General features: G+C 45.7%; 1 protein-coding gene across 1 annotated transcript in view; it reads left to right on the top strand.

The window, feature by feature from the left end:
* The window catches only part of CSRP2 (cysteine and glycine rich protein 2), a 30,013-nt gene extending 4,704 nt beyond the window's left edge, over positions 1-25,309 (top strand). Inside the window, exons 2-6 of the mRNA XM_038756546.1 lie at positions 15,522-15,638; positions 19,453-19,621; positions 22,120-22,249; positions 23,431-23,524; positions 24,976-25,309. Of these exons, the coding sequence (XP_038612474.1) occupies positions 15,527-15,638; positions 19,453-19,621; positions 22,120-22,249; positions 23,431-23,524; positions 24,976-25,052 (582 nt within the window). The 5' untranslated portion in view covers positions 15,522-15,526 and the 3' untranslated portion in view covers positions 25,053-25,309. The remainder of the gene's footprint in view (positions 1-15,521; positions 15,639-19,452; positions 19,622-22,119; positions 22,250-23,430; positions 23,525-24,975) is intronic.
* The last annotated feature ends 2,272 nt before the right edge of the window (positions 25,310-27,581 follow it).

Genomic DNA, 27,581 nt, shown 5'->3' with positions numbered 1-27,581 from the left:
TAGAAGTAAAATGTTAAACTAAGTTCTGAAAATCAAGATGTGCAAGCTAACCAAACAAAATTCAGATTAGTTTTGATTATCTTGGACGGGCCAAGCGTAATTTGATTTCCTACCATTTTTCCAAACTAGCACTGTTTAGCTAATAAATATTCAGATAATGGGTAATCAGCATTCCAAGCTACAATTAGGGAAATAACCATTCCAACCTATTTTTTTTAATGCAGCTGAGTAGTAATAATTTTACATCAGTGATAGGGTTTAAGAAAACAAACTTTACTTTAACAGTCCAGTGAGAAGCAGGGTGGCCTTGTGAAGAGAACACAGGCCTGAGAGTCACAGGGTCTGGGTTCCAAGCCAGCACATCTCTGCTTTATGACCTTGGGCAAGCCACTTACCTTCTCTGTGCCTCAGTTACCTCATCTGTAAAAATGGGGATGAAGACTGTGGGAGATGGACTAGGTCCTACCTGTCTTGTATATTTACCCCAGTGCTTAGCACAGTGCCTGGCACTTAGGGATAAATACCATTTAAAAAAAAGTGACAGTAGGCACCCAATCAATCAATCAGTTGTATTTATTGTCATTTTTTATGTGCTGAGCACTTGGGAAAGTACAATACAACAGAGTTTTTTGTTTTAGTAATGGTATTTGTTAAACATTTAACTATGTGCCAGGCACTATACTAAGCACTGGGGTGGATACAGGCGGAAGCTAGAAGCTCCCTGCCCACGTGGAGCTTATTGTTAATTGAAAAATAGCACAACTTTTGTCTACTTCTAGCCTAAGAACTCACTTCTTAAGTGGTTTGTTTCTAAGGAAGTGGGTTGGTGTTGGCATTCGCAAGGAATTCCCCAATGGCAGCAATCCAGACTGAGCGGCTGTTGATTCACTTAGTGCCTCTGCCTCATGCCAGTGGAGCAGCCCCACTCGGAATCATCTGTCACCTCCAGGATTCCAGGGATCAAACGAGGGCCATTTGGGAGTCTCTGGAATCTTAGCCGACCTAAATTTCCTAGAGTGAGGTGACCGGGGAGTTAGGGTAAAATCAATAATGGAAATAGTCATAGCCGGCGTGTAGCTTAGCATCAAGGCGTTTTGCAACTTGCTGGGATGAAGCTTCCTTCTGAGCACAGATAGCAGAGCACCAGTGTTTTGTAAAGAAAGTTTACAGTTTCAAAAGAACAAATTCACGTTGTTACATTTGGATCCTCTTGTGGATAATGATCATGTGGTAACAAATACCAAGTTTAGTAACCTTTCTCAGGTTGAGTATTTCTGAAGTTGAAATGTATTTCAGGTGACTCGATAGCTCCGTTAGCTCCACTCCAGCAAAGATGTAGAGGGGGGTGTTTTTTTTTTTCATTCATTCATTCAATCGTATTTATTGAGCGCTTACTGTGTGCAGAGCACTGTAGTAAGCGCTTGGGGAGTACAAGATGGCAACATATAGAGACAGTCCCTACCCAACAACGGGTTCACAGTCTAGAAGGGGGAGACAGACAACAAAACAAAACATGTAGACAGGTTTTAGTGGCCGGGGAACAATCTGGTAGGAGGGAGGTAGGTGGGGGTGATGAGGGAGGATTAGTAAAGCTAATCTTTACTGTAAAATCTCCCCAAATTGGAGAATTCACAATTATATTGGGATTGCTCACTTTTGGGCTACACACAGTGGAAGACTGAGGAAGACCTGCCTCAGTCAGTCAATCGTATTTATTGAGCACTTACTGCAGGTAAAGCACAGTACTAAGTGCTTACTCTCCCCCCCCATCCACATTCCAAGCCTTGTTGAAAGCCCATCTCCTCCAAGAGGCCTTCCCTGACTGAGCCCTCCTTTCCTCTTTTCTCCCACTCTCTTCCACATCACCCTGACTTGCTGCTTTTATTCTTCCCCCCACCCAGCAGTACATACCGTAACATTTGTATTAATGTCTGTCTCCCTCTCTAGACTGTAAGCTCTTTGTGGGAAGGGAATGTGTTTCTTGTTTTGTACTCCAAGTGCTTGGTATAGTACTCAGCCCACCGTAAGCACTCAATAAGTACAATTGAATGGAGAGTGCAGTAAAACAATAAACAGACCCATTCCCTGCCCACAACAGGCTTACAGTCTGGGGGTGGGGGGATTACCTCCTGTCAGTCTGTCCTTTACCAGCCATTCCTTTTGGTAGCAGCCTGCCCTGGGTGACTTTTGTCCAGTGAAATGAGGGTAATCCCCACCTTCCATTATGTGCAGTTTTACTGAGCGTTTTGGATAGGATGCAATGTCAGAAATAGGGAATGTTCTTCCAATGGTGCACGGCAGTCTGGATGTAGCACACGGCTGTGTGGGAAGAAACAGCTGAACGACGTCCATGTGATGTCTGAGGTTTCCTGAAGGTGGGATTCTTCGGGACTGCATTCCCTGCACTAGTCACATGTCCAGGGCTTTCTAGCTCTCTTTTCCCAGAGGGGTTCGAACAATCAGTGCTAGGCACTGTATTAAGTTCTTGGAAGAGAACAGCAGCAGTGGGACCTAGTGGAAAGGACCTGGGCCTGGGAGTTGGGGGGCCAGGGTTCTAATCCTGACTCTACCACAATATGCTAGGTGACATTGGGTAAGTGATTTAAGGCTGTGCCTCCGTTTCCTGTTCTGTAAAATAAGAACTTAATATCTGTTTTCTCTCCTCCTTAGGCTGACCCTGTCCATGTGGAACAGGGACGGAGTCTGACTTGATTCATCTTGTATCTACCCCAATACAGGCCTAGGTCCATAAGAGCTTAACAAATACCACAGTTATTGTTACCAACCGCAGCAAGATACACATTCCCTTCCCTCAAGGAACTTAAAATTTAGTGGAGCATACGGATGAAAATTATGTCCAAATAGTAAAAGCAGGAGGAAGAATAAGGATGTAATAAGAATAAGGAGAAGCAGCGTGGCTCAGTGGAAAGAGCCTGGGCTGGGAAGCCAGAGGTCATGGGTTCTAATCCCGGCTCCGCCACTTGTCAGCTGTGTGACCTTGGGCAAGTCACTTACCTTCTCTGGGCCTCAGTTTCCTCATCTGTAAAAAATGGGGATGAAGACTGTGAGCCCCACGTGGGACAACCTGCTTACCTTGTATCTACCCCAGCGCTTAGAACAGTGCTTGGCACATAGTAAGCGCTTAACGAATACCAACATTATTATTATTATTATTATGTAGCAGGAAGTAATATAAGTATCTCTGGATGGCCAAGCTGAGTACTGTTGTAAGATGTTTTATTGGACTTTCCCAAGCACGTAGTACAGTGGTCTGCACACAGTAAGCACTTAATAAATACGATTGAATGAATGAGGAATTGAAGGCACAAATCAAGATATGCACATGTACTTGGTGCTGGGGATAGGAAATGAATACTGGGGATTGACTGCATCTACCAATCTATTATATTATATTTTCTCAAGTGTTTAGTACAGTGCTGTGCACCCAGCTCAGAAGCAGCATAGCCTAGTGGAAACAGCTTGGGCCTGGGAGACTGAGGACCTACTGTGCCAGGCACTGTACTAAATGCTGGGGGTAGAGACAAGGTAATTAATTCAATCGTATTTATTGAGTGCTTACTGTGTGCAGAGCACTGTACTAAGTGCTTGAAAATATAGCAGTAAAACAGTCACATTCCCTGCCCCCAGTGAGCTAATCAGGTTGGGCAAAATCCATGTCCCACAGGGGGCTCACAGTTTGATTCTAATTTTACAGATGGGATAACTGAGGCATAGAGTTAAGTGACTTGCCCAAGGTCACACAGCAGGTAAATGGTGGAGCTGGTATTAGAACTCAGGTCCCCTGACTCCCAAGTGGTCAAAGGCCACGCTGTTTCCCTGGATTCTAATTCCAGCTCTGCCAGTTGGTTGCTGCGTGACCTTTGACCTTAGAGAAGCAGTGTGGCCTAATGAATAGAGCACAGACCTGGGAGACAGAAGGACCTGCCTTCTAATCCCAGCTCCACCACTTGTCCGTCCTGTGATCTTGGGCAAGTCACTTAACTTCTCTGTGCCTCAGGTCCCTCATCTGTAAAACGGGGATTAAAACTGTGAGCATCATGTGGGACAGAGCCCAACATAATTAACTTGTGTTTAGCATGTAGTATGTGCCTGGCACGTAGTAAGCACTTAACAAATACCAAAATTATTATTATCATTACTTCTAGTACTAATTATGGTATTTGTTGAGTGTTTACTATGTGCGAGGCACTGTTCTAAGCACAGGGGTAGATATGACATAATTGGGTTAGACATAGTTCCTGTCCCACCTAAAGCTCACAGTCTTAATCCCCATTTTACAGATGAGGGAATTGAGGCCCAGAGAAGTGAAGTGACTTGCCCCAGGTCATACAGCAGACAAGTGGCTGAGCCGGGATTAGAACCCATGACCTTCTGACCCCCAACCCCGTGCTTTGTCCACTAGGCCATGCTGCTTCTTCTGTGCCTCAGTTTCCTCAATTGTAAAATGGGGATTAAATACCTGTTCCCCTTCTAGTTAGATTGTGAGCCCCATGTGGGACAGGAACTGGGTCCAACTGTGTCACAAGGTAATGACTGCCCCGGCACTCAGAACAGTGCTTGATACATAGTAAATGTTTAACAAACACAATAATAATAACAAAATTTGGAAGGGCTAAGGGTGGAAGCTGGATTGATGTGACTGGGGTGTTGTGAATTAGTAGAGGAAGCGTTTCTAGAGGATATGGGATTTTGAGAGGGTTTTGAAGATGGGGAAAGAGGGAGTTGGCGGGGCAGGGGGTAAGGATAACAGGGTAAATAAGGGGCCGGAAGCCAGACAGTTGAGGGAAGGCGATTTGTGCTGGAGCCAAAAGTACCAAATGGGGAGTAGCTGGGGAAGAGAGTCAACATGAATCAATCAGTCCTAGTTACTGAGTGCTTACAGTGTGTACGGCACTGTGCTAACTGCTTGGGAGAGTACAGTATAACAGGGTTGGTAGACAAGTTTCCTGCATATGTAACGATAAAGTGGGTGGGGAGCCTTGAAGCCAATGGTGAGGAGTTTCTGCTTGATGTGAAGGGAGCCGGACAGGCAGAGGAGATGTTTGAGGAAATCTCCAGTAGCTACCAGTCAACCTACACATCAAGCAAAAACTGCTCACTCTCAGCTTCAGAGCTCTCCATCGCCTCGCCTCCTCCTACCTCACCTCCCTTCTCTCCTTCTACAGCCCAGCCCACACCCTCCACTCCTCTGCCACTAACCTCCTCACCGTGCCTCGTTCTCGCCTGTCCTGCCCGTCGACCCCCGGCCCACGTCATCCCCCTGGCCTGGAATGCCCTCCCTCCGCACATCCGCCAAGCTAGGTCTCTTCCTCCCTTCAAAGCCCTACTGAGAGCTCACCTCCTCCAGGAGGCCTTCCCAGACTGAGCCCCTTCTTTCCTCTCCCCCTCGTCCCCCTCTCCATCCCCCCGTCTTACCTCCTTCCCTTCCCCACAGCACCTGTATAGATGTATATATGTTTGTACATATTTATTACTCTATTTTACTTGTACATAATTACTATTCTATTTATTTTGTTAATGATGTGCATCTAGCTCTACTTCTATTTATTCTGATGACTTGACACCTGTCCACATGTTTTGTTTTGTTGTCTGTCTCCCCCTTCTAGACTGTGAGCCCGTTTTGGGCAGGGACCGTCTCTATACGTTGCCAACTTGTACTTCCCAAGCGTTTAGTACAGTGCTCTGCACACAGTAAGTGCTCAATAAATACGACTGAATGAATGAATGAATGAGTGGCAAAGATGGGTGCTGTGCAGTGCTTCAGAAAGTTGACTGGGGCAGTAGTGTGAAGATAGACTGAAGGTAAAGCATTACTTGTGTTAGAGTCCAGGAAGGAGACATCCTGGAAGATGGAGGAAGAATTGGAAAGATTTTTCAATAATAATAATTGTAGTTTTTGCTCAGTGCTTACTATGTGCCAAGTGCTGGGGTAGATACAAGGTAATCAGGTTGAACATAGACCCTCTTCCTCTAGGGATTCACAGTCTAAGTAAGAGGGAGTATAGGTATTGGGCCCCCATTTACAGATGAGGAAACTGAGGCACAAAGAAGTGAAAAGGCTCACCCAAGGTCACCCAGCAGAAAAGTGGCAGACCTAGGAGTAGAATCCAGGGAAGCAGTGTGGCCCAATGGCAAGAGCCCACGCTTGGGAGTTAGAGGATGTGGGTTCTAATCCCGGCTCTGTCACTTGTCTGCTATGTGACCTTGGGCAATTCGCTTCACTTCTCTGGGCCCCAGGTACCTCATCTGGAAAATGGGGATTAAGACTGTGAGCCTCAAGTGGGACACCCTGATTACCTTGTATCTACCCCAGTGCTTGGCACATAATAAGCACTTAACAAATTATTATTATTTTTATTATTTGCCACCTATTGAGTCTGACAGCTGGGAAAGAAGGAGGCTTACCATGAGAAGAAGCGTGCTCAGTGGAAAGAGCCCGGGCTTGGGAGTCAGAGGTCGTGGGTTCAAATCCCGACTCCGCCACTTGTCAGCTGGGTGACTTTGGGCAAGTCACTTAACTTCTCTGTGCCTCAGTTACCTCATCTGTAAAATGGGGATGAAGACTGGGAGCCCCACATGGGACAACCTGATCACCTTGTATCCTCCCCAGTGCTTAGAACAGCGCTTTGCACATAGTAAGCGCTTAGCAAATGCCATCATCATTATTATTATTATCACTGTTCCTTTTGGCAGGTAATAAGCTGAGCAGAGGGGAGGTAAGAGCTGGCCAGTGCATGGAGCACACACAAATACACTTCCTCCTTCCACCCCCGCCCATCTCCCAGGACTTTTTCCCCCCCGGTCTTGCCTTTGTCATGCATGGCAGCCTCCCCTCCTGGCTGAATAGTCCCTGAGGCTCACCCCACCACCCTGCTTTCAGCCCTTACTGTCTGCCCTGCTCTGAGGGTGCAACCTCCCAGGCCTCTTTCCTCTCTCCCCCGGGGCTGGCTGTTGCTGGTTGATGGGAGGCCTTCCGGCATCTCCAGAGATTGGCTGGGCCAGCCCTTCCCTGAGGGCTCCTTTGGATCTTGCATCTCAGGGATCCAAGCACTCTAAATAATAATAATAATGGCATTTATTAAGCGCTTACTATGTGCAAAGCACTGTTGTAAGCACTGGGGAGATTACAAGATGATCAGGTTGTCCCACGGGGTTGGGGGTGGGGGGACGACGACAGGGGGACGGGGAGGACTCACAGACTTAATCCCCATTTTACAGATGAGGTAACTGAGGAACAGAGAAGCTAACTGACTTGCCCAAAGTCACAACTAAGTGGTGAAACTGAGATTTGAACCCCTGACCTCTGACTCCAAAGCCCGTGCTCTTTCCACTGAGCCATAAATAATAGTATCAATCAATCAATCAATCAGTCGTATTTATTGAGCGCTTACTATGTGCAGAGCACTGTACTAAGTGCTTGGGAAGTACAAATTGGCAACACATAGAGACAGTCCCTACCCAACAGTGGGCTCACAGTCTAAAAGGGGGAGGCAGAGAACAAAACCAAACATACCAAAAAAATAAAATAAATAGGATAGAAATGTACAAGTAAAATAAATAAATAAATAGAGTAATAAATATGTACAACCATATATACATATATACAGGTGCTGTGGGGAAGGGAAGGAGATAAGATGGGGGGATGGAGAGGGGGATGAGGGGGAGAGGAAGGAAGGGCTCAGTCTGGGAAGGCCTCCTGGAGGAGGTGAGCTCTCAGCAGGGCCTTGAAGGGAGGAAGAGAGCTAGCTTGGCGGAGGGGCAGAGGGAGGGCATTCCAGGCCCGGGGGAGGACGTGGGCCGGGGGTCGATGGCGGGACAGGCGAGAACGAGGTACAGTGAGTATCATTCATATTTATTGAGCTCTTACTGTGTGCAAAGCACTGTACTAAGCGCTTGGGAGAGTACAATGTAATAATTATAATAATAATAATTATGGTATTTGTTAAGCGCTTACTATGTGCCAGGCACTTTACTAAGTGCTGGGGTGGATACAAGCAAATTGGGTTGATCTCATGTGGGGTTCACTGTCTCAATCCCCATTTTACAGATGACGTAACTGAGGCACAGAGAAGTGAAGTGACTTGCCCAAGGTCATACAGACAAGTGGCAGAGCTGGGATTAGAACCCATGACCTGACTCCCAGGCCCAAGGTCTATCTACTACATCATGCTGCTCCTCATATAGACACATTCCCTGCCCACAATGAGTCTGGAGGGGGAGACAGACATTAATATACATAAATTAATAAGTAAATTACAGATGTATACATATGTGCTGTGAGGATGGTAGAGAGGATGAATGAATGGAGCAAGTTGAAGCAGCATAGCCTAGTGGCAAGAGCACTGGCTTGGGAGTCAGAGGACATGGGTTCTAATCCCGGGTCCACCACTTATATGCTGCATGGTCTTGAATATGTCACTTAACTACTCTGTGCCTCAGTTACCTTATCTGTAAATTGGGGATTAAGACGGTGAGCCCTAAGTGGGACAACCTGATTACCTTGTATCTACCCCAGTGCTTGGCACATAGTAAGCACTTAACAAATTATTATTATTTTTATTATTTGCCACCTATTGAGTCTGACAGCTGGGAAAGAAGGAGGCTTACCATGAGAAGAAGCGTGCTCAGTGGAAAGAGCCCGGGCTTGGGAGTCAGAGGTCGTGGGTTCAAATCCCGACTCCGCCACTTGTCAGCTGGGTGACTTTGGGCAAGTCACTTAACTTCTCTGTGCCTCAGTTACCTCATCTGTAAAATGGGGATGAAGACTGTGAGCCCCACATGGGACAACCTGATCACCTTGTATCCTCCCCAGTGCTTAGAACAGTGCTTTGAACATAGTAAGCGCTTAGCAAATGCCATCATCATCATTATTATTATTACTGTTCCCTTTGGCAGGTAATAAGCAGAGGGGAGGTAAGGGAGCTGGCCAGTGCATGGAGCACACGCAAATACACTTAGAACAGAGCTTGGCACATAGTAATAATTTTATTATTATTATTATTATTAAGTCAGAGCGATGCAGAAGGGAGTGGGAGAAGAGGAGAGGAGGGCTTAGGGAAGGCCGCTTGGAGGAGATATGCCTTCAATAAGGCTTTGAAGTGGGGGAGAGCAATTATCTGTCTGCTATGAGGGAGGGAGGGCATTCCAGACCAGAGAGAGGTAGGATATGGAGGAGAGGTCGGCAGCGAGATTGACAGAGCACAGTGAGAAGGTTAGTAGTAGAGGAGTGAAGTGTGCAGACTGGGTTGTAGGAGAGTAGGGAGGTGAGATAGGAGGGGGCATGGTGATTAAGTGCTTTAAAGCCGATGGTGAGCTTTGGTTTGATGTGAAAGTGATGGGCAACCACTGGAGTTTCTTGAGGAGTGGGAAAATATGGTCCAAACGTTTCTGAAGGAAAATGATCTGGGCAGCAGAATGGAATATGGACTGGAGTGGGGAGAGACAGGAGGCGGGGAGGTCAGCGAGGAGGCTGATACAATATTGAAGGCGGGATAGGATAAGTGCTTGCATTAATGTGGTAGCAGTTTGGATGGAGAGGAAGGGGTGGATTTCAGCAATGCTGTGAAGGCAGAACTGACAGGATTTAGTGATGACTTGAATAGTGGTATTTGTTAAGTGCTTTCTATGTGCCCAGCACTGTACTAAGGACTGGAGTAGATAGAAGATCACTAGGTCTGTTACACTGTACTTTCCCAAGCACTTAATAATAATTGTGGTATTTGTTAAGTGCTTATGTGCCAAGCACTGTTCTAAGCACTGGGGTAGATACAAGGTAATCAGGATGGACCCAGTCCCTGTCTAACATGGGGTTCCCAGTCTTAATTTGCACACAGTAAGCACTCAGTAAATTCAACTGAATGAATGAATAAATGGTCCCACAATAGGAGGGAAAACAACAATCAATCATGTTTTTTGAGCACTTACTGTGTGCAGAACACTGTTCTAAGCACTTAGAGAGTACAATATAACAGACACATTCCCTGCCCCCTGTGAACTTAAAGTCTAGAGAATGGTCTAATGGGAAGGGCACGGGCTTGGGAGTCAGAGGACCTGGGTTCTAATCCTTCTTTGCCAATTGCTTGCTGTGTGACCTTGGATAAGCCACTTAACTTCCCTATGCTTCAGTTTCCTCGATGTAAAATGAGGAGTGAATACCTATTCTCCCTCCTACCTAGACTGTGAGCCCCATGGGGAAAAGGGACTGTGTCCTAACCTAATTACCTTGTACCTATCCAGCAAATAGAATGGTATTTGACACATAGTAAGTGCTTAACAAATACCATTTTTAAAAATAAAAACCAGGTCTCCAAATCTCATCTTCTCAACTGAGGCACAGAGAAGTAAAGTGACTTATTCAAGATCACAGCTGGTAAATGGAGCTGGGATTAGAACCCAGGTCCTTGGACTCCCAGGCTCTTTCTACTAGGCCACACTGCTTGTGTGGCTCCGGGCACTGTTTCTCAGGTGTTGGCAGGGACTGGGCTGGGTGGCTAGTGTTGAGATGAAATCTCTTAATGGGCATGGACTTGAGCAGAGAGGGTAGCCCGCTCCCCGAAACACATAAGTCCACTCAGGCACACACACACACACACACACACACACACACACACACACACACACACACACACACACACACACACACACACACACACACACACACACACACACACACACACACACCCCGCCCCCCCCCAAGCTGCCTGGCTGGAGAGGATCCCAAAGTTGGGATAGAGTGGTAGATTGGGTAGTTAAGCCATGTGCATGTAGGAGGAAAACCAGGGGAGTACTTTCTTGATGGAAACCAAGGGTTAAAAGTGTTTGCAAATGGAGAGAATGGACCAGAGAAGGAAAGGGTGGAAAGCTCAGTGCTGTGCATATAGAAAGCGCTCAGTAAATACCACTGATTCATAACACAGAGAAGCAGTGTGGCTTAGTGGCAAGAGCACGGTCTTGGGAGTCATGGGCTCTAATCCTGGCTCGGCCACTTATCAACTGTGTGACTTTGGGCAAGTCACTTAACTTCTCTGTGCCTCAGTTACCTCATCTGTAAAATGGGGATTAAGCCTGAGCCCCATGTGGAACAACCTCATTACCTTGTATCTACCCCCCCCCCCCCCCCCCCCCGTGCTTAGAACAGTGCTTGGCACATAGTAAGCACTCAACAAATACCATCATTATTATAGCACAGCAGCCCAGGGCCTTGGAGCAGAATAAAACTAGGAGCAGCTTCTTCTACTGTCCTCTCCACAGGCTCACCATAGTGCTCTACACACAGTGTATGCTCTTATACCTTGAATTGATCGACAGGCCTGTGTCAAAAAAAAAATCCCAAGTGGATGTGAGGACAGTGGTTATCTCCAACAGATGGGGTGATAGCCAGAGTGAATCTTGGGGGTGGGGTGGGCAGGAAGGCTTTTTTTAGGAGAGGCGAGGAGTGGGCATGTTTGAAGACCGAGGGGAAGGAACAGTTGAAGACGGTCGTCCGGGAGGAAGGACGAGTGGGAGCAAGTGCTTTTATTAATTATGAATAATAATAATAATAATGGCATGTGTTAAGCACTTACTATGTGCAAAGCACTGTTCTAAGTGCTGGGGATACAAGGTGATCAGGTTGTCCCCCATGGAGCTCACAGTCTTAATCCCCATTTTACAGATGGGGGAACTGAGGCACAGAGAAGTTAAGTGACTTGCCCAAAGTCACACAGCTGACAAGTGGCAGAGCCGGGACGTCAGGACTGGGGTCTGGGGTTTCCCTTCTTCCTCCTCCAAGCTCCGCTGTGTGGGCTGCAAGAGAAAGTGTGCGAGGCTGGCTGAGTCCAGTCTGCAGCCCGCTGGGTTTGTCCCAAGAGGTCTCCGGCGGTGGGAAATGGCGGGGGAGAGCCATTCTGGAGTGAGAAGTGGAAGAGAGTGCTAAGGGAGTAGAAGTATTTTTAGGAGGTGAGAATGGATGGGGTCAGAAACATAGGTCAAGGGGTTAGGTTTAGCAGTGCCCTGACTGCCGGCTTGGAGGCATTCCAGCAGCCCTCCCCCTCCTACTTATGCACTCTCCTCTCCCACTATACCCCAGCTCGCGCTCATCATTCTTTCTCAAAATAACCTACTCATTGTGTCTTGCTCTCATCTCTCCCTGTTGCCCTCTTGCTCATACCTTCCCTCCCTGCTGGAATTCTCTCCCACTTCACATTCGCCAGACCCCTGCTCTCCCCATCTTTGTGGCTTAGTGGAAAGGGCACGGGCTTGGGGAGTCAGAGGATGTGAGTTCTAATCCCAGATCCACCACTTGTCTGCTGTGTGACCTTGGGCAAGCCACTAAACTTCTCTGTGCCTCAGTTGCCTCATCTGTAAAATGAGGATGAAGACCGTGAGCCCCATGTGGCACAACCTGATTACCTTGTATCTACCCTAGCACCCCCAGCGCTTAAAGAAGTGCTTGGCACATAGTAAGCACTTAAATATCATTGTCATCAAAGCCCTTGTGAGATCACATCTCCTCCAGAAGGCCTACCGCATTAATTTGTAAATCTCCTCACCTTGCCCAGCCTCCATTTCTGCACTTCTGGGTCATCTAGCACTTCAGTAATAATAATAATAATTAATGATTAAGGTACTTGTTAAGTGCTTACTGTGGGCCAAGAACTATTCTAAACACAGGGGTAGATACAAGTTAATCAGGTTGGACACAGTCTCTGTCCCTTATAGGGCTCTCAGAGTTGAAGTAGGAGGGAGTAGGATTTAATCCTCACTTTACAGATGAGAAGTGACTTGTCCAAGGTCACACAGCAGACTCGTGGCAGAGCCAGAATTAACACAGATCCTCTGACCCCCAGGCCCTCGCCTTTTCCACTAGGCCACGCAGCTTCTCTGTACTCACCACCCACCCCAGCACTTACGCACATATCCTTTTACTATATAATTTCCTCCTGACTCCGCCACTAGACTTAGGGACTGGGATCACGCCTTCCATTTATTTATTGAGTGCTTATTATGTGCAGCGGACTGGACTAAAGCATTTCATCTCCCTCAGCTCAGGGTGCAGCTGAGCCCAAAATTCCACCCACTCCCCAAGATTGAGAAGACTTAACAGCCCCCATTTCCTGCAGCGCCCTCCCCCCACCCCACTTTCTCCTTCTCCCTACTCTTCCCCCGTCCCTTCTCATTCAATTGTATTTATTGAACGCTTACTGTGTGCAGAGCACCACCCGTTTCCTCTGTCATGGGAGGGGCCCGATCAGCCGAGCTCCAGAGAAGGGATTCGTCCTCTGGCCTCTGCACTTGGTTCTGAAATCTGGTATTTGGGGTGGCAGGTGACCTGAAACACTTAAAGACAGATTTGGTTGGTGTCGTTCTGGGCTGGGATCAATCCCAGTGTCAGCTGGCATGGAATTCTCAGCAGGAACTCTCTCTGCCCACCCAATCCCATCCCTCCCCTCCTACAGAGTCACCCAAAAGCTCATTCCTCCAAGACTCATCCTCCTGACTCATCCCAGCAGCCCCCTGGGTCTTTGGGATCAATCAATCAGTTAGTCTATCCATCATATTTATTGTTCACTTCCAGTGTGCAGGGCATCTATTTGTTATTTATTGCCTGTGATTTTCATCAATTGGTTATATTCTCTTACCTCTTACATGTGGGGCAATTTGTCTTTATTTATGGTATTTATTAAGCGCACTTTTTGTGCCAGGCACTGTACTAAGTACTGGGGTAGATACAAGCTAATCAGGTTAGATACAGTCCATGTCCCCACATCATGCTCAGTCTCAATCCCCATTTTGCAGATGAGGTAACTGAGGCACCGGGAAGCGAAGTGACTCACCCAAGATCGCACAGCAGACAAGTGGTGGAGCAGAATTAGAACCCAGGTCCTTCTGACTCCCCTGACCCATGCTTTTCCCACTAGGCCATGCTGTTTCCCTGTCTTCTTCTACTGTTTGACCCCCCCAAGTACCCTGTACCGTTCTCTGCACACATGTGCTCAAATCCCCTTGATGCTGGAGATGATCAGTTAATTCATCAATGGTATCTACTGGGTGCTTATTGTGTGCAGAGCACTTACTAAGTGATTGGGAGAGTGCAATGGAGTTTGTAGACATTTTCCCTGCCCACCACAAGCTTACAGTATATAGGAGCATGACTGACTTTTTTTTACCACTTTGGGCTTCTCTGGGTAGAAGTTGGGCTAGTGAATGTTTTAAGGTTTTGGGTTTTTTTAATAACTTCTTTACAAAATTAACTTTCCAGAATTATGCATTTGGAAATAACTATTTTATCATGTTTTAATTGGGAAGAGAGAGTTAAAATCACTGACTCTTCACAAACAGAAGGGTGATTAGGGAATTAATCTCTAATTTTTGTTCAGAAATCCCCCAAACGTTCACATCTGCTAAATTAGTGGTGCCCAAAATAAATCAGTCAGTGGTATTTATTGAACACTTACTGTGTGCGGAGCACTTGGAAGAGTTCGATATGATCCCTGCTCACAAGGAGTGTCAAGTGTCAGGGCTTGTCAAAGGGACAAATTAGTTTGACTTTCATCAAAGTCTCAGGACTTGGGAAGCATAAAGTATTTTAAATTGTCTCCCTGTAAGGGTGTTTATTGCTGGTACACATGTAGCTGAGCTAGTGATTGGTCCAAATGTCCTTTTTTAAAATTCCCAGTGGGAAAATTTAAAACATGTTTTACTAAAACAATGCCATGTTTTCATCTAACCCATGAAATACATAACGGTATACATTTAAAAGAATTTGGCATCACAAAATGGACTAAACATTAATCAATTCCTCACTCCCCCCCAAAAAGTGTGTTCTGTAACACTCTAGTATCCCATTAGCAAGTATTTAAAGGCTAAGTAACCAGGTCCACCTTTTCCCAAGCTTTTTTTTTTTTTAATTTTTGGCTCTGAAGAATTCCCGAGTAATGGTGGGTTGTTGTTTTTTATGCCTGTAGGGCCTAGCTGTTCTACAGAATTCAGGTCTTGTGTTATGGAAACAATCCTGCACAACATACGGATCACGTGGATATCTGGCAGGACAAACGCTGAAAAAGAGTGTTGCTTTTTTTTTAAAAAAAGATTAATATTTCAATCCGTTAGACTGTACCTTGTAACTAAAAGTCCGTTAATCCGATCTCCATTTCCTGTCTTTTCTCCCGCTTCACCCAGTATTAAGTATATACTTTCTCCACAGAGGAAAATAATTAGCACCATGCTTCCTTCTGGTGCTGAAATGCCTAGGCAAGATCTGTGCCATTTTGTTACCACTTCCAATAGATGGCAAGTGCATCTTCTGCAATATCATCCCCTACACCCTGCTTCCCAGAATGGAGTCGTCTTCTCACCCACCATTTCCCCTTCTCAGGACTCATGCCCCGGTTTAAGAACCACAAAACAGTCCATAGCATAAAATGAAATATTAGGCCCAAAGACCACTTGGGTCTTTTGTTTGGATCACCTCACACCCAAGTTCTCGAAAACAAAATTAATGCCATTTTTCCTTTCTCTAGTCAGCATGCCTAACTGGGGTGGAGGAAACCCATGTGGGGCCTGTGGAAGGACCGTGTACCATGCTGAAGAGGTGCAGTGTGATGGAAGAAGCTTTCACAAGTGTTGCTTTCTGTGCAGTAAGTATTCATTCATTCATTCAATCGTATTTATTGAGCACTTACTGTGTGCAGAGCACTGTACAATTTGGCAACAGACAGTCCCTACCCAACAACGGGCTCACAGTCTAGAAGGGGGAGAGAGACAACAAAACAAGTAGACAGGTGTCAATACTATCAGAATAAATAGGATTATAGCTATACACATCATTAATAAAAGTATTCTTTTCATTCATTCAATTGTATTTATTGAGCGCTTACTGTATGCAGAGCACTGTACTAGGCACTTGGGAAGTACAAGTCAGCAACATATAGAGATGGTCCCTACCCAACAACAGGCTCACCATCTAGAAGGGGGAGACAGACAACAAAATAAAACATGTAGACAGGTGTCAAAATCGTCAGAACAAATAGAATTAAAGTTATATGCACATCATTAATAAAATAAATAGAATAGTAATTATGTACAAGTAAAATAGAGTAATAAATCTGTACAAGTATATGCACAAGTGCTGAGGGGAGGGGAAGGAGGTAGGGCGGGGGGATGGGGAGGAGGAGAGGAAAAAGGGGGCTCAGTCTGGGAAGGCCTCCTGGAGGAGGTGAGCTCTCAGTAGGGCTTTGAAGGGGGGAGAAAGGGAGCCAGCTTGGCGGATGTGCGGAGGGAGGGCATTCCAGGCCAGGGGAAGGACATGGGCCGGAGGTCGACGGCAGACAGGCGAGAACGAGGTACAGTGAGGAGATTAGCAGCAGAGGAGCAGAGGGTGCAGGCTGGGCTGTAGGAGAGAAGGGAGGTGAGGTAGGAGGGGACGAGGGGATGGAGAGACTTGAAGCCAAGAGTGAGTATTGCAATATAGCTCCCCGATTCAGGCTAAGTTTATACTTCTTTATGGTCTTCCTTTAGTAGTCCTGGTGGGTTTGCTCTAATTAGTGTCTGTGTGTCCTCAAATACACAGAAAAAGCCTTGTTTTCTAGCGCCTTTCTGCCTGAAGAGCTCTAGAAACATTGGTCATCTGAGAAGCCGGCCTGGGTTACTTGGATGAGTGATCTTTCCAAGGGGCCCAGTGGTTGCCAGGGAGGAGTGGGGCGGGGAGGGTGGTGTTTGCAGCTCCCCTGAGGCCTTGAGTAGCAAATGGATGCAACTTGCTGGTTAATCTGGGAGTTTATCCTAGTTTATCCCTTTCTCCAATCAGTAAACAGTTCTCCCTCTGCCTCTCTTTCTCACAGAAACCTAAGTAACAGTCCTTGCTGGGTAGCTCAGGCATATTCATTCATACTCATTAAGCACTGTGTGCACAACACTGTACAGCACCGTGCTTTTACTCGGTAAAAACTCAATAAATATCATTGATGATGGTGACTTGATTTGTCTTGGGCTTTAACTGATAAATAAAATGACAGTAATTCTTCCACCAAGAGACACATTTCCAAGTTGCTTTGTTTACAAACTTCAAATTTGGTTCAATTAAATTTCTGCAGAGAGTCTTAATATTTTTCTGCGTTGGGAAAAATCTTTAGTAAAGAGGAACTAGACTTTCTTTTGGGTAGAGGAAATTCCAGTTTTCCCACTCTGGCACCAGGGAGCTCCGTTCTTTTTCAGACTTGACCAAAGTTGCATAAAGGAAACAGTGCCGGGTCCAAATGTGATGACTTCTCAACTTTCACGTAAGACTAAGATCTGGAAAAGGCTCAGACTAGGAAAGTGGTTAAAGAAGAATCTGCCCTCCCACAGAACAGTATGGGAAACGGTATTCAGATGTTAAACCAATTGACAGTTTCTAGACAAAATCATCCTAACCGCTCAAGATTGTGGTTTCAAATGCAAACGGGGCGCTCAGAATCGTGACTCAGATTATAGTCACCATTTATTAGCTAGCGGCTGCGGGGTGGCGTGAACCAACGCAAAAGACTCCTGGGCTCGGGATTGGAATGCTGGGTTTTTATTTGCAATTCGACCCCCAGACTGGTGTGGAATTTTAGGCGAGTCCTTCCGCGATGCCTGTTTTTCTGCTTTTAAGTGGGAATGCTCTGCAGTGGTGCTTACCTCGCTTCTGGCCTCCTTTTCCCTGGATTTGCCCCTTCCTCAACCCACACCCTCTGTGTAGAATGCCCTCCCTCTGCCCATCCACCAAGCTAGCTCTCTTCCTCCCTTCAAGGCCCTGCTGAGAGCTCACCTCCTCTGCCCCTCCGCCAAGCTAGCTCTCTTCCTCCCTTCAAGGCCCTGCTGAGAGCTCACCTCCTCCAGGAGGCCTTCCCAGACTGAGCCCCTTCCTTCCTCTCCCCCTCATTCCCCTCTCCATCCCCCCCATCTTACCTCCTTCCCTTCCCCACAGCACCTGTATATATGTATATATGTTTGTACATATTTATTATTCTATTTATTTTATTTGTACATATCTATTCTATTTATTTTATTTTGTTAGTATGTTTGGTTTTGTTCTCTGTCTCCCCCTTTTAGACTGTGAGCCCACTGTTGGGTAGGGACTGTCTCTATATGTTGCCAATTTGTTCTTCCCAAGCGCTTAGTACAGTGCTCTGCACATAGTAAGCACTCAATACGATTGATGATGATGATGTAGACCAACCCCACCCTGGGTGTCATGGGAGGGTGGAAAATCTTGTCGCTGTGCAGGTAGATGCTGGCACCCAAGGGGCTTTCCCAAGCCAGAGGCAGGCCACCACCTTGGGTGGCTCGGAGGAGTTTCAGCTGCATAGCTCTGGATTTGGAATCCTCGCACAATCTCGAGGGGCTTAGGAGGATCATGGAATGGTGCTAGATGTCAAGTTCTGGGGAAATCCCAAGAGCCCACTGTTCTTCCCGGAATAATCTTACCAGAAACCGCCAGGGATGTCTGTCAGCTGGAACAGCCCTTCTGCAACCCACCTGAGCCAATCCGTCTGGCCATCCCGGAGAAGGATGAAACTGTCCTGGATGTGGGGAAATAAGGGGGACTGCGAATCAGCGTGGCCTAGTAGAAAGCACTGTCCTGGGAGTCAGAGGACCTGGGTTCTAATCCCAGCTCTACCACTTGCCTGCTGTATGATTTTGGGCAAGCCACTTAATTGAATGATGATGACTATATTTGTGATGCGGATTAAGTGCTTACTCTGTGTCCAGCACTGTCTAAGCGCTGGGGTAGACATAATAAAAACAGATCTGGACACAATCCCTGTCCCACATGGGGCTTGCAGTCTGAGGTACTTCTCTGAGCCTCAATTTCCTCATCTGTCAAATGGGAATTCATATGGGTCGGAGATGACTCGACGGCATAAGACAAGACTTCCTCATACTTAAATTGTGAGCCTTGGGTGAGACAGGGACTGTGTGCAACCTGATTATCTTTTTTCTACCCCAGTGCTTGCACATAGGGTGTGCTTTGGAAAGAGCACAATTACTATTTTATGGGGCTCAACATGTCTGTCAGAGCCAACAACCCTACGGCTAAGCCGTCATCTAGATGACTGCTCTGTCGCCAGTCACCTCTGGGAAGGATTTCTTGATTTTTTTGGACGGACATCATGCCACACTTCTAGTTCAGCTGCTTTCCAGCTGTAGGGGAAGTGTACCTGACAAGTCATTTGACTTCTAAGCCTGCCTCTTCTGGGTATTCGAAGTTTCCATAACTGTAACAGCAAGTTCCTCTGCAAGAACTGGAATGGAAAAAAAAATCCTGAAGAGGAATTTTTTTCTTGTTCCATCATTTTGAGGATACAATTAGTCCAACCAGCACTTGTGACACTTGACATTTGCAGTTAATTGTGTGGGTTGTCTCTGTTTGGGGGAAAAATGGTCCCTTCATAACAGTTTTTAAACCCTTCTGTTTTTCCCCTCATTCAGTGGTGTGCCGGAAAAACTTAGACAGTACCACAGTAGCAATTCATGATGAAGAGGTATACTGTAAGTCCTGCTATGGAAAAAAATACGGACCCAAGGGTTATGGCTACGGACAAGGAGCCGGCACCCTTAATATGGACCGGGGGGAACGGCTGGGCATCAAGCCTGAAAAGTAAGTGTGAGCCGGGGCTGGGCTTATTCATGGGTGGTGGTGGATGATAATAATAATAATGATAATAATGATGGTATTTGTTAAGTGCTTACTATGTGTCAAGCATTGTTCTAAGCACTGGGGTAGGTAAAAGCCAATCAGGTTGTATACAGTCCCTGTCACAGATAGGGCTCACAGTCTTAATCCCCATTTTACAGATGAGGGAACTGAGGTACAGAGAAGTGTACTGACTTGCCCAAGGTCACCCAGCAGACAAGTGGCAGAGCTGGGGTTAGAACCCAGGTCCCTCCAACTCCCAGGCCCTTGCTCTATCCTCCATGCAGGCCTCATTTTTAATCCATGAGTACCATTCAAATGAATGGTTTTTCTTCTCCCCTGAATTTCCCAGAGAAATCTAGTTATACTTTTCTTTTTTGGGGGAAAAAAGGAAATCTAAGTTCCCATGACCTCGCTTCTCCATTTGTTGCTTTTTAACCCTCTCGTCATTTACTGTTGCACTCCTTTGTATCCTCTTCAAGTTCTTCCATCTCAGTCTTACACTGAAGAGGTGTGAGAATAGGGCTGGCTCAGCAGTCATTTCTAATGATGCGGTCAGATGGCACACTTACTTAATTTGCCCAGAGACAAATTTCTGATTCTGTTTAGCTCCTGGCCACCCTTGGCTCCAAGATGCATTTCCTCTTCATTTCCATGTAAATACCAGCCACTCCACCTGGCCAACCTACTTTTCCTCTGAAAGGATTTGACTAGGGAATTTCATTCTGTTTGCCTGTGGCCTTCTCCGGTTTATAATAGTCACGCCAAACTCTCCAAAGGGCCTAGTGAGTCCTCAAAAAAACCCCAACCAAACCCCCAGAAAACAATGATTTGACTGTTGTAGCTCTTCAACCACAACATAATCTCAGTGCATTTCCAGTATAAATAGAAAATTGACATCATATCTACCCTGATTAGTGTCCTGAAAGAGTCGTGCAAACACCATGTCATAATAAGGCAATGTCTTCATTTTAATAACCTCCCCCAAACTGGCAACAATTAATTTAGATTAAATGATTTAAAGATACTTTTACTAGGAAAATAATGGAAACTATTTCCATATACTAGAAATGCTGTAGTCCTATGCTTATTGTTCCAGGAATAGTATCCTCCCTTTTAATTTTTTATGTTTCTCCCTGAAAGTATTTTCTTAATCCTAAACTGCTTAGGTATTTACCTGTTTTAGCTTGTAAATAGGCAGTGGTTTCATTTTCAAGTAGCCCTAGTAGTTAAACTGTTTGAATTACCATGAACTCCTAATCATATCCACTCACACCATTACTCCTAAATGTCTACTTGTTCACAGGGTACAAAGTAAACTTTTGAAACACATCATGCCTTCTAGTAGGAGCATAAATTTGTCGTTCATAGTAAATGGGAGTAGGGACCTGCCAGGTTATTTTATTGCATTCCAACCCCAAAGCCACAAATATGATCTCCTTGCCTAGCTTGACTGTAACTTTACTGCTAAATCGCAACTTGACTGTGGCTCAGATCAGAAGAGACCCCGACAGAGTTTCTCTATCTTCCAGGTAAATTAAAACCCTGGTTCTTGAGGAAGGAGACTGCCTCTACTGATAAGTAGGTGATTGACTCTAGACCGATCTAGAGTCTCTGGGTTAGGAGGATGGAGACACAGGCCATTTGATTTTTGGATTAGTGACTTCAGTGAATGGTAGTTCTCATCTGAGTCCCTTTTTTATTTTATTGGTATTTGTTTAGCATTTACTCTGTGCTCACAAAAACTTGACTGTACTACACGTTGGGGTAGAGTTATGAGCTATTTTCATTATGTCTCCAACGAGGATACCATTCTGCCTTCTGAATAGTAATAATAATAATAATTTTGGTATTTGTTAAGTGCTTGCTATTTGCCAAGCACTGTTCTAAGCACTGGGGGAAATACAAGGTGATCAGGTTGACCCACGTGGAGCTCACAGTCTTAATCCCCATTTTACAGATGAGGTAACTGAGGTCCAGAGAAGTGAAGTGACTTGTCAAAGTCACCCAGCAGACAAGTGGTGGAGCCGGGATTAGAACCCATGACCTCTGACTCCCCAGCCCACGCTCTTGCCACTGAGCCATGCTGCTTCTTGTATTGAACATTGGGGTTGGATACCTTGGAAGCAGTGTGGCCTAGTGGAAAGAGCCTGGGCGTCGGAGGACCTGGGTTCTAATTCTGGCTCTACCATTTGCCTGCTGGGTGACCATGGCACACTTAACTTCTGTGCCTCAGTTCCCTCATCTGCAAAATGGGGATTCAATACCTGTTCTCCCTCCTAGTTATTCAGCAAGCCTCATGTGGGACCCGATTTTCTTATATCTACCCTAGCACTTAAAACGTGCTGGCACATAGTAAGCACTTAACAAATGCCATTAATAGAATACCCATTATTATTAGTATCAGTATTTTTATTCTGTCCTAGCCTGATGAGTTTACTTCCTTGGAAAATCTTCCTTAGTGTACAACCTCACAGACCTACCACGAGTCCAAATGCTTCCAAGTTTGCCCAGAAATTTGGAGGGGCTGAAAAATGTTCTCGGTGCGGGGATTCTGTGTATGCTGCTGAGAAAGTAATAGGAGCTGGAAAGGTATGGCAATTTGTAAAATTTAATTCTTGTTTCCTAATTTGAATATGTGTAAATGACAAATATTTTTACACGCTTGAAAATGTTTAATTTTAAGGGCTTCACAATCTAGACGTTTTCTTCAAATTAAGTGGGATGGGGCAGGAATAGAACCAAAAATGTGGGTAGTGGTGGGAGAAAAGTATGCAGTGTTGGGAACTTAGCTTTCTAGTGCAGTACCAGGGAATCCAGCACTTAGAACAGTGTTTGGCACATAGTAAGCGCTTAACAAATACCATCAATAAAAATGCCAAAGATGTGTCCAACACAATCACCTTATATCTACCCCAGCATTTAATACAGTGCTTGTCACAGACGTGTCCAAGATACCTGGAGAAATAATGTCTGAGACATGGTGAGAAAATTCTAGATTTGAGCTCACTGTGGTACAGGGACTTTGCCAGATTTGATGATCTTGCACTTAGTTCTTGGCACAAGTAAATATTCTGTCTCTTGAGAATGATTTATGACCAGAAAGTGCTCTAGTCAGAACTTTTCCCTTGGTGACTTGCAAAAGACTTGTAGGCATTCCATGGAATTTCCTCCATGGCTACCACCTTTATTTTTTCACCATAAGAGTTTGGGGTCAATCAGAGAAATTGGCTCCCAAGAAACATTGGCCTTTCCACCCAAAATGGGTGACCTAGGGTCTAGCTTCCATGCATACCTCTATAGAAAGACTTATGTTCACAGGACACAATCTCCATGGCAGTTGTGTTCCGTCCACTCTGCACAGAACACTGCACTAAACACTTGGAAGAGTTAGTAGACACAATTTCCCACTCTCAAAGAGCTTACAATCTAGGGGGGAAGACAGACGCTAAAGTCAGTTACAGGTATGAGTCCTCTAGACCGTAAGCTCACTGTGAGCAGTGAACGTGTCTGCTAATTCTGTTGTATTGTGCTCTCCCAAGTGCTCCGTACAGTGCTCTGCACATAGTAAATGCTCAATAAATACTATTGGTTGATATGAGGAAAGAATAGAATTTAAAGCAATGTATTTAAATGCAGTGGGAGGAGGGGCAGGAGGAAGTACAGTATTTAAGTGCTTTGCAAATAGTAAGTTCTCAATAAATACCAGTGATTTGGGGGGATGGGGGTAGATGTGCTTGGATATGGGACAAGTGGATATTTCTTTTCTGTAGCCTTGGCATAAAAATTGCTTCCGATGTGCCAAATGCGGCAAGAGCCTGGAGTCTACTACTCTGACCGAAAAAGAAGGGGAAATCTACTGTAAAGGTAAAAACCGTCCCCCTGCCTTTGTCTACTTGTGTTTTATCACTAATTTATCCAATTCCCAGCTTTAATGCCAGAACAAAGGGTAATTTCTCCATGACCAAATTGGAAGGAAATGGAAAAGGCGTGTCTTCATTTGGTCTGTAACAGGCCTCTGTGTTTTTAAATGTTAGTCCCAGAATTAGCTGAACCACTCTTGTCTGATTCCTGTATTGAGCAAAATATTTAAAAAATATGTATTTTTATTCACTTATGTGAATGACAGGTTATCTTGAGAATATCTCTTAGCACTATTTCACGGCTGTGTTTGGTAATAATAATAATGATGGTATTTTTTAAGTGCTTACTATGTGCCAAGCACTGGTCTAAGCATAATCAGGTTGTCCCACATGGGGCTCACAGTCTTGATCCCCATTTTACAGATGAGGGAACTGAGGCACAGAGAAATTAAGTGACTTGCCCAAGGTCACACAGCAGACAAGTGGAGGAGCTGGGATTAGAACCCATGACCTCTGACTCCCAAGCCCGGGCTCTTGCTCCTAAGACACATAAGTGGGAGTCTATAAAGTTTTAAAAAATACTGGGTACATGCTCTGCTCTGGAGCACATTGGCCCTTGCAAGTGAGAGTTGGGGAGGAGGAAACCAGGTGGGGGAAGAGGAGATAAAGTGAACAGCTTGGCCTAGTGGAAGGATCACAGGCTGAGGAGTTGGGTTCTAATCCTGGCTCTTCCAGTTGCCTGCTATGTGACCTTGGGCAAGTTTCAACTGCTTTGTGCCTTAGTTTGCTTCCCTGCAAAAGGGGGATTCATTGCCTGTTCTTCCTCAGATTTAGATTGAGAATTCCATATGGGAAAGGGCCTGTCCAACCTGATTAACTTGTACCTACCCCAGTGCTGACACAAAGTAAGACTAATAATAATTAAAATAACGTCCCAAGTTGGTGGAGGGGAGAGGCTCGGCTTTTGTTTCTTCAGAACACCTTCTTTTCATCATCAACCACCTCTTTTGCCCCTTTATCCCTGTTTTTTGTGCTCTCTCACACTCTCACTTCTCTCCCCACCCACCACCGGCATCCCCCCCCCTTTTTTTTCTTCCTGGCATTATTTCTCATGCTTTATCAGCCCTCTTCCCCCAAATCTGGCCCTCTGAGTGGGAAAAGGGAATGATGTCTTGTGTCGCTGGGTTGCGGGGAGGCTCCTGGATCCCCCACTGACTCAGGAATGGTGTTTTGGAGGTTTCGTGGGTCTGAAGGGAGACCCAAGGATCCCTAAATATACAACCAGCTTCCTGTCCCTTCCTGCCTGACCTATTGGCTAGTATTTATCAGCAGTCAGAAGATCGGAGGGCTGGCTTTCCCTGACCTGTGGTGTGATTTTTGTTTGTTTGCTCGATGTGGGGCTTTCACCTTCACAGCCTTGCTGTCAGCTTGCCAGACTCCCTTTCTCTCTTCCAGGTTGCTATGCAAAGAACTTTGGACCGAAAGGATTCGGCTATGGCCAGGGAGCTGGGGCACTTGTCCACGCACAATAAAGGAATGAAACAGCAGCTAGCATCAACCTGGCCAGCTTTCTTCACATCCAGACACAGATGATCTCTTGTCACTAAACTACTGTGAAACTATAGCCAGCATTTGTGTACTGTATCGTTAATGGCCCCTACAGAGCCCCACCTCTCGGAAAATGAAAATGTCACCTTCGTGCTTCAAAATGAACACCCCATGTATCTAAGCTATATTGTATTGCTGTAGCGTATTGTCATTTCTTCTAAATAAAGTTTCATATAGGTCCTGCCTTGTTTTTCATTCACACTCACTTTTTGTATCACCGGTCATGGAGCTTGTTGATACCACTTCCATGATTCTTTTGGCAGGAAAAATGAAAAGCTTTGAAAGAAATTCCAGTCATTTGGAAAAGCCTTTTAACTCTGTTGTTCGGGGAGAGATGGAGAGGCTGTGAAATGGCCATTAGAGGCTGTTCACTAGCAGTTAATAATAATGATGGTATTTGTTATGTGCATAATGTGTGTCAAGCACTAAGTGCTGGGGTTACAAGCTAATCAGGTTGGGCACAGTCCCTCTACCATGTGGGGCTCACAGTCTTAATCCCCACTTTATATAGGAGGGAACTGAGCCCCAGAGAAGTGATTTGACTTGTCCAAGGTTACACAGCAGACAAGTAGTGTAGTCAGGATTAGAACCCAGGGCCCTCTCACTCTCAGGCCCATGCTCTATCCATTAGGCCATGCTGCTTCTCCATATAAAATGTCAGCTACTATAGTTGAGCATTTTTTAAAATGGTATTTAAATGCTTACTATGTTCATTCAGTTGTATTTATTGAGCACTTACTGTGTGCAAAGCGCTATACTAAGAGCTTGGGAGAGTGTAATACAACAACAAGCACACATTCCCTGCCCATAACGAGCTCAGTCTAGAGGGGAGACAGGCATCAATATAAATAAATACCAGGCACCGTACTAGGCGCTGGGGTAGATTCAAGCTAAGCATGATGGACACAGTCCATGTCATTCATTCATTCGAATTTATTGAGCACTTACTGGGTGCAGAGCACTGTACTAAGTGCTTGGGAAGTACAACACAACAATAAACAAATACATTCTCTGCCCACAATAAGCTTAGAGTCTGGGGGTGTGAAGAATGTAAATAAGTGCAGTAGGGCTGGGAGGGGAGAAGAACAAAGGGAGCAAGTCATGGCGATGCAGAAGGGAGTGCTAATATGTTTTGTTTTGTTCTGTCTCCCCCTTCTAGACTGTGAGCCCACTGTTGGGTAGGGACCGTCTCTAGATGTTGCCAACTTGGACTTCCCAAGCGCTTAGTACAGTGCTCTCCACACAGTAAGTGCTCAATCAATCAATCAATCGTATTTATTGAGCGCTTACTGCGTGCAGAGCACTGTACTAAGCGCTTGGGAAGTACAAGTTGGCAACATATAGAGACGGTCCCTACCCAACAGTGGGCTCACAGTCTAGAAGGGGGAGACAGGGAACAAAACCAAACATATTAACAAAATAGAATAGATATGTACAAGTAAAATAGAGTAATAAATATGTACAAACATATATACATATATATATATATAAAAATCCACTACCAAATTTGGCTCCACCTAGTCTCACTTTTTTTCCGAGGTGTGTTTCTAATATACAAAGGGAGTAAACAAGGTGATCAGGTTGTCCCACGGGGGGCTCACAGTCTTAATCCTCATTTTACAGATGAAGGAACTGAGGCACATAGAAGTGACTTGCCCAAGGTCACACTGCTAACAAGTGGCGGAGCCAGAGTTCGAACCCATGACCTCTGACTCCCAAGTCCACGCTCTTTCCACTGTGCCCCGCTGCTTCACAAAACTAACGATCATTCCTATTTATTGAGTGCTTACGGGGTGCAGCACACTGTACTAAGTGCTTGGGACAGTAATAATAATAATAATGGCATTTATTAAGCGCTTACTATATGCAAAGCACTGTTCTAAGCACTGCAAGGTGATGAGGTTGTCCCACGTGGGGCTCACAGTCTTCATCCCCATTTTACAGATGAGGGAACTGAGGCACAGAGAAGTGAAGTGACTTAGGGAAGGCCTCTTGGAGGAGACGTGCCTTCAATTAGGCTTTGAAGGGGAGGAGAGTCATTGTCTGTCAGATTTGAGGTGAGAAGGCATTCCAGGCCACTGGCAGGACGGGGGCCAGGGGTCAGTGGGGAGACAGGCGACACTGAGGCACAGTGAGAAGGTTAGCAATAGAGGAGTCAAGTGTGCGGGCTGCCTCCTTGCCCGCCTCTCTGCCTGCCTTCCTGCATTGACAGCTTTCTTCCTCCCTGTCTCCCGGCCCCCCCATCTCCTCCTCTGCCTCGCATCTCCCACATTCCTGCGTCGCCATCTCCCGCCTTCCTGCCTCCCCATCTCCCATCTTCCTGCTGGCCTCACCCCTACCCCCGACCCCGCTTCCCTGCATGGGAATAATAATGCATCCTCATGGAGGGAGGAAGGCAATTCACTAATAGCCCTGGGGCTGGGCTGGAAGCCAAACTGAGCCGCTACCACACT

Source organism: Tachyglossus aculeatus, chromosome 14 (assembly GCF_015852505.1).
Source record: "Tachyglossus aculeatus isolate mTacAcu1 chromosome 14, mTacAcu1.pri, whole genome shotgun sequence".
Lineage (NCBI taxonomy): Eukaryota > Metazoa > Chordata > Mammalia > Monotremata > Tachyglossidae > Tachyglossus > Tachyglossus aculeatus.
Note: the sequence above shows the minus strand (reverse complement) of the source record. Positions and strands in the feature narration are given on the sequence as shown.